Source organism: Marmota flaviventris, chromosome 6 (genome assembly GCF_047511675.1).
Source record: "Marmota flaviventris isolate mMarFla1 chromosome 6, mMarFla1.hap1, whole genome shotgun sequence".
NCBI lineage: Eukaryota > Metazoa > Chordata > Mammalia > Rodentia > Sciuridae > Marmota > Marmota flaviventris.
Window position 1 is genome coordinate 51,509,117 of NC_092503.1, and position 13,308 is coordinate 51,522,424.

Genomic DNA, 13,308 nt, shown 5'->3' on the forward strand with positions numbered 1-13,308 from the left:
CAGTTTCAAACAAGAGTACAAATTAATCCAAACCAAGAATGCTGTAGGTCTTTCTTCATTTAGAGATGATTTCATCAAATGATGTTATCTTAGTCTGTTTTGTGTTGCTCTAACTGGATACCACAAAATAATTTATGAAAAAAATAAATTTATATCTTATAGTTCTGGAGGCTGAGAAGTCCAAGTTGAGAGTCTGTGTCTGGCAAAAGCCTTCTTGCTGATAGGACTCTGAAAAGTTCCAAAGTGGCACCGGGCATCACACTGCAAGACAGTGCAAGCTAGCCAGAGAGAGCTTGCGTTTATAAATAGCCACTCACATTCCTACCCATTAACCCAAGAATGGATGAATCAAATCACCTCCCTAAGGTCCCACCCCCTGCTCAAATACCATGAACATGGGATTTTGAGGGATTAAATTTCCAACGCATGAAATTTGGGTAAAGCATTCAAATTCAAGTGATTTTTCAAATAATTGTGTGGTAGTGTCTCCTAGAAACTCCCCAATACCTACTTCACCACCCACTGAAAAAAACAACATCTAAGGGGAAGGCCTAGAAACTTTCTTTGGGATCCTCATGCACCAGAGTTCTCATTGCTTTGTGAACTATGGCTGTACTCCAATCTTCAATACCACACCAATGTAATAGAAAAGGATTCCTTAAACTGTAGCCTAAGAACCCCTGGTGTCCTTAGAAATCAAGGAGGTTCATGGATTCCCAGTGGATATTTTCTTAATATCATGTTTAAATCTAATCAATAATTTTGCTTGTTGACTTATGTTCTGGACTTTCTGTAGGGTCCTTTTATGACAAAGGGAGATCTATCTCAGTTTAGGAGAGAAAAATTATAGGAGTGACAGTGTGTCAAGGACATGCTATAGGCAATCAGTGGTCAAATGGCATGATATCAAGGCAAACTTTAAAACTAAAGATTCTGAAAAGAAAATTGGTGGGAGAGATGAGTCATCACACAGCACCCTCCAGGATGTGCATACACAACTCAGACAAAATATCACATCATGTTGCTGGTGGCCATTCGATTACAACAGAACATCATCCATGGTTTTGAATTAATGTTGTTAATTTTAATTGGATGAGTTTGTGGTTTTGTTTGTGTTTTATTAGAAAATTTACTTTGGTTTTCAAGACATATAAAATTCATAGACATAAGGAGTTTTGACCTAATTTTATGTTTGAACTATTTAAAAGATAATTGACATGAACACTGGAGAGTATTTTCTATGAAAATGTCTTGCCTTTAAAAAGGATCCATACTATATACAAGTGTGAGATGCCTAAAACATAAAACCCATTTTGCTTACTCTACTATACAATACAGATCAAACAGACACTCACCCCATCTTAACAACATGATTCTTAGTCTGCTAGGGCCCCTTCCTGCCTCTTGTTCCTAAAGTCTGTCCCCACTCACAATTTAAACTCCATGTGCTCCCAAAAGCCACCAGACAACTGGAAAACTTACTACATCTTCTTGCACTGATACTATGAACATGATGGTAAAAATGACAGCTGGCATTTATTGAGTGCTTACTCTTTATCAATCACTGTTAGAATCACTTTACGTATAATGACACATCAAAACCTCAAAATAATCTTATGAGGTACCGCCTTTACTTTATTTACAGAGAAAGAAACTGAGACACAGAGAAGTTAAGACACTTGCTCACAAATCTTACAATTTAACTATGAGCTCCTCCACAGAAGCAGTATCTTATCCACCCACTCTTCCTCCATCACAGCTTCTGGCACTCTGCAGGCATTCGGTTAAATGTATTTCAGTAATATTTTTTTTTAACTAAGAAAACATTAACAGCACTTTTATTGGTTCCTTTAGGAAAGGAATGATTCAGCAAGAGTCAGTCATTTCCTACCTCATTATTCCCCCCAACTCCTTTTCCATCTCAAAAAAATTGCAAAGGGTGACCCAGAAGTGACTAAGTAAGTCACTGCTCTCTGACTAAATTTTAAAATTGCAAATAGAACTGGTCTGCCAATGCAGATAATTATAAAATGTACAAGTGTTATGGAAGGAGTTTTGCAATTCTCATTCTCATCCCAGCACGATTTTTACTCCACAAGAAGTACATTCTAAAGACGAGGAACATGAGACTTAGAGCCATGAGGGGACTTATTTTCAGGTCATACAATCAGTTAGTGGTAAATCACCAAAAACAAAACCCAGGACCTCAATGTTCACTGCAGTGTTCAATTGATAAACTTAATGTAATTTCAGTGCTTTGGTATTCCAATTGCCTCCCATGGCAGCCTGAAAAATAAACTTTCATTAATTTGATGTTGTGGTGAAGTAAGAAATGTGCTAAGACTCTATGTAGGTCTTGTTGCTTGAGGATTGGGAAAGAAGAATGGGGCAAGTTAAAGCATATCCAAGGTGACCTTGAAACTCTAAAGGGAAAGGCAGAACATAGTGTCATCAGAAATGATGGTAACAGTGATATTGGTTTTGAGAATGGCCTTAGTGAAAGAAAAAAAGAATAAGGAAAAGTATGAAGAGAAAGCTAACAGTTATTGACGCTTTGTGATCCAGGAAAGTAGTCTAATTTTTTTCTGAAGTCCCCATGTCTTTCAAACAAGCTATTAGCTCTTGAATTTGCAGAGTTCTTCTTACAACTTTCTGCTTTGGGCTTTGCCTCTGGACTCCTGCCATGTTCTTATTTCCCGGTCTTTCATAAAGAAGTAGAGAACATTTGAATGGCACCTACTATGGAACAGGTGCTTTCTTCTTTCTTTAACATCTTCTTATTTACCCTCAAGGACAATTACTGGGTGATACCCCTTCCAGCCCAGAAAAGTTTGTGCTTCCCAGGCTGGGAGTTAGGGCCCCCTTGAAAAAGGCATTCAGTGACAGATATAGGCCCTAGGAGGAGAAACAGAAAAGAAAGAGGGGAAGAGCTCCCCAAAATCCCAAAACAATAATTTTTGGTTAAAATCATCTTATCTCCAAACAACATATCTTTTGGTTTTTGGTTTTGCCCAAATATTATGATCACTAAATGAAGTGACAAAGTTCACATGTTGTTTTTCTTGTTTGCATTGTAAAATTATCAATTCTATTTTCTCAAGATAGAACAAGCCATTAATAGATCTAGAAATGAGATTATGTAAGAAAAAAAATGGACCAGGCTATTTTGGGGAGTTTGTTGTTGTTGTTTTGTTTGTTTCCTTTTCATACTGGGGATTAAATCCATGGCCTCTGGCATACTAGGCTAGTGCTCTACCACTGAGCTACATTCCCAGCCCTCCAATGCAGATTCCAAAGCCAACTACTGGACCTTTTATATCCTTGTCATTAGCTCTTTGAGGGTGGGACATAAATAGCATTTGATTATTCAACTGTGATAATCATTAACTTCTTAATAAGTTAATTCATTAATGCCAGACTTGTGAAGTGGAAGCATTAAACTTAGAGTCCCATAAGAGGGCTGAACCCTGCAGCAATGAACAGGTCACTTAGTTTTCCATGCTCAAGCTGCCTTATCTAAATACACAGAGATTTGTAAGAGCTACCAAAAAGTAAACCTTTGCATGCTCATTTTATGAAATCAGTAGTGTCTGCAGTTAGGACTCAACTTCAGAGTGCCTTTGGAACTACCACAAACAGGTGTTCTTGAAATTCAGAGTAAGTTAGAGTAGGTTTCCCTGTGATTGAGATTCCAATTTACAAAACAGAAAATTTGGCTTTTCTCTTGTAAAAGACCAGGGAACAAACTCTGTAGATCAAATGCAGTGGAAATAAATGTAAAAGCAAATAAATGCATCTGGAAATGATCTTGAGAAAGTCCCTTCACTCCCTGTCCTCAAGATTCCCAGCTACACATCAAGGTGGTAGATGTCACTCTTATTGTAATGAGCCTAAGAGTCTAATATTATTCTTTTGTTGAATTGCAGAAAAGGATAGAAATTCAATCCAGCCACATATCCCATAGAAGGATAATTTATGCTAACGTGGAGAACAGAGGGTGTAAGACATGAGAAAGTATGAATAACAAGACTCACTGTATATTTCCTCTTGGCGTCTCTTTGTGGGATGTGTAGAACTTACATTCATTCTCATCTTTTTCATAGATTTTGGTTTCTAGAGTTTATTATATTATGTGTAGTTATGTTTAATTCACTTATTGTCCTTTCAGAGCATGGGCTGTGTGCTTTTGCTCTTCCTGTTTCCTTCTATGCCTTACATAAAATGGACATGAATTGTCCCTCTGTTGAATGGATTCACTCATTCATTTATAGCAGCAGCAGTGTGGTCCTGAATGGAGCAAAGGAAAGAGCATCAGGGTTGGAAGGTCTGAGACCTGCACTGTGACTTCCTAGCTATGTGACCCCTGAAAACTTAAGTGGCCTCTCAGCTTCAGAAGGCCAGACCTCTGTGGCCTTTATCCCAAGTGTCAGCAGTCTCACATAGGTGGAACTATGGAACACACTGCAAGCAAAGAGCATAAAGATTGAATACAAAGTCTTTGAAAGTCATTTTATTAGGGTCCTGGGATTACAGGTGTGATTTTTTTTCATTTCTCTGTTTCTCAAGTGTTCTGAATCATGACTCCTTAAAGGGAAGCCTTTTAAAAACTTGATGTCTTATTATTACTGGCGAAGGCCTGTTGATTTCCTTGGAATGCTCTCCCTTTCCACTCCCAATCCAAGCCCTCTGTACCCAACCCGGGTCTCCCTGTTCCAGCCTGGAATCCATCCTGCACACTAAGGCCAGCACTGGCTTCCTTCACCATCACTTTCATCATACTGGAAAATTTTCTCTGGCTCTTTCTTTTCCCCGGTCACATCAGAACTAACTCTCTAGTGACCTTCACTCCCCTTATGGTGTGACCACATATTCCTTCCAGCCACTCCCAAACTCTCTTCAGCTCCAGTTAGCTCATCTTCCACACAAGTTTAGGGTCTGAAGGAAAGGAGATTCCACAATTAACCAGCAAACATGTATAGATTTACCCATACACTATTCTTTCAAAGCTTGAGCCAAACGTTAAAAATTGCAATTCCACATAAAACCCAAATGTTCACTTTTTTCTTCAAACACAGGAAGAGCTGGCAACAAAAATCCTTCATTCCCTCAAGGCTACATTCTGGTAACAATTGACTGTAACCAAGTAGCAGCTCCCCACTTAGAGAGGGCCCACAGCCCCACCTCTCATGGCAGGGACTCTCCTGGTACATTTGAGAAAAGTAGAGAAAGGCATTTTTTCCTTCCTCTGGGCAGAGACAGCCCCACCCAGAGTGCACAGCTTGGCAAGGTGAGTAAAGGCTGGATAGATTTCAGTCTCTACTCTCCAACTCAGCTGGACTCCCTCATGAAGAGCGCAGCCAGTATGACCATAGGCATTAGCTCTGTCCCCACAGTAAGTGCAGGTAGGAGCCTGGTCTCTACAGGCTCACATATAGAAACATCCAGAAGCATGGCATTCTGGGCTCCAGCTCTGTTTATTGGTGGTACTCCCAGCTCTGCCATCTGTAGTGTCTCCAGACTGGCTTCGCTCAGTCACAAGATGGCAGCCAGGAGCTAAGAGTGCTGCCTGATGGCCTCTTCATGCCTGAAGATGGAAGAAATGCCTTTCTGTAACTCTCAAACAGGAGTCAGAGCTACAATCCCATGGAATTTCTCCAGAGCTAATCCCTTTGGGCCATGAGAACACTTGGTACTAATTGTTTAAGCAATTCATTCTGGCAAGATAGATGGTGATTTCCGCCAATGATTCTCAGTAGAGGTGTTATTAACATTTCAGCCAGAACATTTTTCAACTCTGCCCTACTGATGCATCTCATTGCAGTATATTTAGCCATTCTGGCACCTCCCATCATCTGCCAGCTGTGTGCACAGATCCCTGGAATGACCAGCAATGCCCCATACACTAATTTAATCCAGACACTCCTATATCTGGGGCCAAGCTGAACTCAATGGCCTACAACACAATGAGAAGGGATAGTTCCTTAGAAGCAAAGTCTGGTCCTACTAGGAAGATGGGAGAGTAGGAATGGATTCTGGGTGGACAATCTATAAATATGCACTACACCTTTCCTCTGTGTAGAAAAGATTTTAAAACATAAAAAGGAATAACAACTATGGATGCTAAATGTTTAACATATTAACACCCTTCAGATGTGCTCCTGGTTACTATGGAAACCCCCTGCTCATTGGAAGCACCTGTAAAAAATGTGACTGCAGTGGAAATTCAGACCCCAACCTGATCTTTGAAGATTGTGATGAAGTCACTGGCCAGTGCAGGAATTGCTTACGCAACACCACAGGATTCAAGTGTGAACGCTGTGCTCCTGGATACTACGGGGATGCCAGGACAGCCAAGAACTGTGCAGGTGCAGTATTGTAAATCCTAAGCCAGCTGCCTGGCTGGTATGGCCCTTCATTAATACTGAATTTAGATAAAGAATTTATCTCAGAGCCAGGCATGGTGGCACATACTGGTAATCCCAGCAACTAAGGATGTATAAGAGAATCACAAGTTCTAGTTCGGCCTCAGCAACTTAGCAAGGTCCTTAGAGAGACCCTGTGTCAAAATACAATAAAAACAATTGGGGATGTGGGTCGGTGGTTAAGCACCCCTGGGTTCAATCACTACTACAAAAAGAAAAAAAAAATTATCTTGGGAAAATATTGCAAGAAGCATCCCCTTGTCATTTTCTCAGGGCAACATACATTCTCAGGAATCTGCATCCCAAATTTACCAGGTTAGAAATTTTAATCAAGGCTATTTTTGTAACTAAGCTTATAGGTATAATGAACCAAAAAAAAAAAAAACTAATACAAATGAATTTTTGTCTTATCATCTTAATCCTTCCTTGATCAAAGATATAAATCCAACCTCAGTGGACACCTGAAATGGATCAAAGAACTGAACGAAGCCTTGCATGGTTTATATCAGTTTTCTTAACCTGGAAGCTATGTCTCCTTTTTCTGTTTGTTTATTCAAACTGACATTTCAGGGAAGTCTATTAGCAAGTCAAGAGTACAGTTTTATCATGCCCCACCCTCATTTCCTCAATTGTCAAAGTAAATGTTTTAAGGGCAGTATGAGAAATCTTTCTGATTAGACTTCAGTTAAACTGAAGTGTACAAATTTTATTCCTGATTTCTCCATTCCAGTTGATACAGAGAGTGAAGCTCTTCAGAAGTGAAATAAAGTTGTTTCCCTCTAAGAGTAAGGAGGGCTGAAAATTTCTTACTCTTATGTGACTTTGAGGAAGGAAGGAAAGGAAGAAGGGATTGTGCTCTTGTGGCATGCTTCTGTAGGAGATCCCCTCACTGAAACAGACTCCTCCTTAGAAGACCTAAAAAGTCAACAGTTCAAAATCCAGAAGGTACATATATGATCTGAAGAAGCCTCAATAAAGTAAACATGTCAAGCAGAAAGCAATGCATCCAGAGCCTTAACTCCAAGACTCAGGACAGAACAAAGAAGCACTGTGTCCATTCAAACTAGAGAGAGAGAGGTCATCAGAAAGAGTATTGGTAAGATCAAAGCCTGGGTGGCACACACCTGTAATCCCAGCAGCTCCGAAGCCTGAAGCAGGAGGATCACAAGTTCAAAGCCAGCCTCAGGAACTTGGCGAGGACCTCAGCAACTTAGTGAGACCCTGTCTCTAAATAAAATATAAAAAGGGGCTGGATAATATGATTCAGTGGTTAAGCACCCCTGGATTCAATCCCCAGCACAAAAAAAGATAAAAGTCTAGAAGGTCGATGCTCTTACTCTCAAAATATCTACTAAACCTATATTTACATGACAAAGAAGAGAAACTCCTACGGAAAGAAATAAAGCATGATCTTGCTGAGAGATTCAGTAAATCTGCATTTTGTGGAACATTACATAGATGAAGTGTAATAAATAAATGTCACCCTTGAAGCTCTTTTTTTTTTTTTTTTTTATTTTGTAAAGGCAGTTAAGAGGTAGGGAAAAATCGAAATTCTATTCCAGGTTACTGCTGGCAGAGATAGTTTAGGAATTCCTCTTTAAATATTACAAATTAATTCCCACACCAAAACTCAGTGGAGGGGCTAAGGGTGTGTTTCAGTGGTAGAGCACTATGCTTAGCATCTGGGAGGCCCTGGGTTTAATTCCCAGAACTCAAGAAAACAAAATAAAACAAAAAATCAGTGGAAAATGAGCAGCCTGAAAAGGTTGGGGTTTTGGTTTTTTTGATTTTTTTTTTCAAAAGGCATTATTGAAAATCATCAGTAGATGAATGATGGGCTTTCAGGTCTTTTAAACTCTTGTAAATATGTTCCTAATTGTTTCCCTGGCATTATTCCTAGCCATCCCACTGATAGCTATCATTTGGAAGTTTGGAGTCTATCTTGCCAAGGGTCAAATGCTTGGAAGCCAAGAGTTGTTCCTGGGACTCCTCACTCACTCCTCTAGGGGCTGTTCGTCCCTCACACCTGGTAGGGACCAACCCTGAAGTTGGATTAAACTGGAGAATCCATCCATGATGAAAGGATGGCTTTCAATTTCAAGTTGAATGCTGAACTCTCTGTGGCCATTTAGTACTTTGTGAAATTTACCAGGATTTTTTGGAATAAAGTAGTTGAATGGTCATTGCATAATCCCAAAGAGTTGAGAGAGAGATGCTAGATACATTTACATACAATTTGCCTCAGGATCACCTTTGATAATCTCATTTGCCCTGGTTGCATTGGGCTGGGGGTGCATAATCTCTACATTGTCAATTTCATACAGTCTTAAAGGTGAAGGTAATTAATCCCCATTGAAGAATTACACCCTGGAAAGCATTATGTCTAGAAACCATGAATATATTGCCCTATTTTAAGCATTAAGAGGTGATTCCCTAATCACTTGTCTTTGTTTCCCACAGTGTGCAATTGTGGAGGAGGCCCATGTGACAGCGTGACTGGAGAATGCTTAGAAGAAGGTTTTGAACTCCCTACAGGCATGGACTGCCCAACCATAAGTAAAAATAACCCACATGATTGACTAACCCCACTTTCTCTAATGTGCTGCAGGTGTGGGATTAAGAAGAGCTATGCAATATCACTCTCTCTGGAAACTGATGCTTCAGTTCCACTCCTGGGTTTAACCCTGCCTGTACCTCCTCCAAATGGACCCTACACAAAACTACTTGGTGGTCCACTTGATTGCAGTCAGCCACTAGGTGGTTTACATTTACATGGCTCTATTTTAGAAAACTTATTTATCAAGTCTTCACCTTCAGCATCTTGCTCGTGAGTAAATCCCTGTGATGGGGCTCAATTGGCTCATGTTTCTCTATTGTCCCTCCAGGTCCTCAGATAACACGATACATAGACTATGCTTTATACCATCTGCCACAACTGAGACCAAAAGACATTAGCACCTTTTCCCAAATCACTCCAAATATGAAGTGGGACCAGAAATAAAATAGTCAGGCATTAGAAAGTGGACCTGCCTTATTTCTTTGATGGATTACTTTGTCACTCCTGTTCATCAAATCACAAGCATAATGGCCAAAGACTTTTGGCTTAAAGACTATTTATCATTAGGCATCCCCTCCCCCAAACAAAAGTATCTTCATCCCAGAGTCCCTTTAGGCAGAGATTGCTACCAGTGATCCCATCTTGAAGATGGCACAGGATATGAGGCACAAGCAGGGCAGTGATCAAATGGATCCCCCTCCCCAGCCAGGTCCATTTAAGGACATCAAGATGCTCGCCTAGCCCTCCTCCCCCAGCAGCCTGATGAGCTGGCTGGGGACTCATTTCCTGAGAGAGTTTATAAGTAAAAACATATTAACCTTTGAATAACAAATTAACATATTAACAAAATTAACCCTTCAGTCTCTGTTTACCAGAGCACAGCCTGAGGGAAAGGGCAAGTTGTAAAGGGGGTCAAGATAGGTTTCAAAACATGGTGTGTGTCCTTCTGACTGCTGGGTCCCAGGGAGTGATCACAGTGGTCAGAGGCACTCAAGTGTGAAAGGTGAGAAGCAATGAGAAGCTGGGGCCTGCCTCCCAGGAACCCAGGCTCAGCCTGAACTTTGGCACCATCTCAGAGACCAGGACATGACATTGGTCAATCCGGCAGACCTTCTCCTGCTGAAGTTTTCATCCAGACAGGAAGTGAGGCAGGCCCAGGGGAGGAGCTGAGCCCCAGAGGTACTGGCACTGAATGCTGATTTTGACAAGCTGACGTTGACAGGCTTAGCAAATAGTGCTTCACTAGCTGGCACCAAGCAAGAGACCAAAGCCTAACTAGAGTAGAATCATCCAGGGGCTTTCCCAAGGCTAACAAAAAGCAGACAGCATTCCTCCTTGCCTGTGTCCCACAGATGGCTTGCCCTTTTGTGTTTCCTTTCTTTCTCAATGCAGTGTGCAGGGTTCCGTTAATATACCTTCCCTGTGGCCTTTGTTTTTCATCATGTTTTAAGTGGGGATAGTGCCTGATGTACAGTTTGGCACATGCGTGGACTAGTTCTGTGGTACAGAGCAGCTTCTCAGGAAACAAAAATAAAATTGGTATTATCCAAGGAAGTACACATTTATAATCTACTTATAGCCATGTGCTTCCAAGTGACTTTTGAATCTGAAGAAATGACATGTCATTTGACCTCCAGGCTGTGATAAGTGCATCTGGGATCTGACTGATGACCTGCGGTTGGCAGCGCTCTCCATTGAAGAAAGCAAATCTGGGCTGCTGAGCGTGTCATCTGGTGCCGCAGCGCACAGGCACGTGAATGAAATGAACTCCACCATCTACCTCCTCAAAGTATGCAGAAATGTTGTACTTTCTGCTGTGTTTTTATTTGGGTTTTACAGGATCACACCTAGTAACTTCTTCTATGCCTTTTGGTATCTGAGCCCCATAATTATATTACAGATGGCTGAACCTGTAGGTTTACTATACAGAACACATAGTTTCTAGGGAATTATGAAAAGTTGAGCTTTGGTCTTACCATCAATAAAATGAAATAACTAAAAGACCAATATCAATTGAGGGAAGATAGACTCTTATTTCCTTTGTGAAGCTGTACATCATTCAAGTCATTACCACAAACCTACCATTACCTTGCCTCAATGCACAAACTTTTGAGGAGTTTCTCCAAAACATTTCTTCTTTTTGTCTCTCTCCCACCTTTCCTTATCACACACATTCTCTCTCATTTTTCCAACATATCTTCCCCCACCCCCCCCCCCCACACACACATATACACAAACACACACACACTCTATGGAATAAACAAGCTAAAGGCAGACAGTGGAAAAAATAGACTAAAAAGATCCTATGAGTCTAACCTTTAAAGGCTTTCCCCCTAAATGATGGACTTCTATCACAACATCCCAACCAATTGATAATTTTAAAAGCAATAGTAGTTAGCCAAAAGGACAATAAAATTAATACCAGCATGGTTTTACTCTGTTAGTCAAGTTAACTTAATAGTTAAGAGCATAACCTTTGAAACCAAATTGCTTATGTTTATATCCCAACTCACACTGTGTGACCTGGGGTAAGTTACTAACTTCTTTATTCTTCATTGTTTTTCATCTGAAGATAAGGATGGTTATTGTACCTATTTCATGGGTTGTGGAGAAAATTCAATGAGTTGATATATGTAGAGCAGTTAAAACTAGCACCTATCAGTAGTAAGTGCTCATTATTTTTTGGAAAAGGCAAATCATATCCTCAGCAGTTGACCAAAAGTATACAGTTTAAACCACAACAAACATCATAAAGTCATAGCTCTGGGTGAAATCTTAAAGAGCATTCTATTTCAAACTTAGAAATTGTTCTTGACCAAATTTTTCTGCTTGGACACAGGACGTAGTTCTGAGCCAATGAGCCACACAGGCCCAGGCCCCAGAGCATTTAACTCCTCCTTCCTCAAAGGCACAACTCCAAGATGGATATCACTGTCACTGACAGGAAGCCAATACCAAGATGAAAGGGCTTAATCCAAGAAAAGCTACATTTAAGAACAAACTTCTCAGAAATGTGAAAGAAGGGGCAAGTGGCCTTAAACAAAGAGAATTGTTCCTTTTACACCAAAAGGAGGAAAGTGAGGTTCTGAAGTCTATTTTCACTAATCCTGTGTATTGATCACTTCCTCCAAGGCCTGATCAGGGACATTCAAGAATACCATGAGCCTATATTATGCCTTTGTGCCAATTAGAAAAAGATACCCTTTCTTCCTGGTTGCCAGCCCACCCCAGAGCAGGGTCTTAGGCCCAGTGATTGGTGCTCATACACTTTCAGCCCCAAGAACCTCAATCTACTCATGTGGACCCCACTATTAAGAACAGAGAGTCACATTCTATCTTGAATCCTCCTATGCTGGAAGAGGTTTATGTATGTTTTTTAAAATCTGGTGTGTGCATCTGATAATTTCCAAAACATTTCTTTCCATAGGCAAAATTGTCAGAAAGAGAAAATCAGTATGTCCTAAGAAAGATACAAATCAACAATGCTGAGAACACAATGAAAAGCCTTCTGTCTGACATAGAGGAATTAGCTGAAAAGGTATGTGATCAGTGCTGGGACTGCCTTCAAAGAGGGGGGTTAGCTGATGGGAGCCTGGCTAGTCCCAAATGACTAAAGCTTAATGCAGCCCAGAAAAAAATGCAGTGACCATAAGCCCTAAAGTAGACCAAGGTCAACCCATGGAGAAAGTTAGCACATGACATCTCTACTGTCTTTTCCCATTTTGATGGATGTGCTGGTTTATGGTGAACTTTCTGTGTTATATATTTGATACTGATTAAAGCTGTTGATGTATGTTGCAATTAGTACAGTCATTCAACTGTTTACCTTAGCATTTTATGGGTAAGAGCTAGAGCATCCAGAAATATACTTTATTATGGGGAATATAAAATTTAAATGTTTGCTAAAGGATGCATTAAAAGACAAAAGAGGAAAAAAAGGAATTGTGCTGAGAAAGCAATTTTGAAAGTTGGTACAAAGTCACTTTCAACCCTCACTTTATAACATAGACTGAAATAAGTTCCATACGGGTTAAAGAGTTGGGCATAAATCTCAGATCCACAAGAAAATTGAACTAAATAATTATTAAACCTCAAAAGGAAATAAGAATATACTAAAATATGCTATGAAATGCCCAAGGAAACAATTAAAATTTTTTTAAAAAGTCAAGTGAGAAACATATTAAGGGTAATATGACTTGTAAAAACTTTTACAGATTAACAAGGAAAACATTAAAACTGGAACTAAGTCCATGTGAGAGACTGTGCAATAGCTGTCCCAAGAACCTAATGGCAATATATCCATCCATCATCAATATTCGTCAAAATTTA

General features: G+C 40.1%; 1 protein-coding gene across 2 annotated transcripts in view; it reads left to right on the forward strand.

Moving 5' to 3' along the window:
* The window catches only part of Lama4 (laminin subunit alpha 4), a 134,345-nt gene that overhangs the window by 52,498 nt on the left and 68,539 nt on the right, over positions 1-13,308 (forward strand). Inside the window, exons 5-8 of one of the 2 annotated variants that reach the window (XM_027928236.2) lie at positions 6,151-6,365; positions 8,883-8,978; positions 10,617-10,768; positions 12,407-12,517. In XM_027928236.2, coding sequence (XP_027784037.1) covers positions 6,151-6,365; positions 8,883-8,978; positions 10,617-10,768; positions 12,407-12,517 — 574 coding nt within the window. Of the gene's footprint in view, positions 1-6,150; positions 6,366-8,882; positions 8,979-10,610; positions 10,769-12,406; positions 12,518-13,308 lie in introns of both variants that reach the window. The other variant, XM_071613104.1, reaches the window with a different exon arrangement.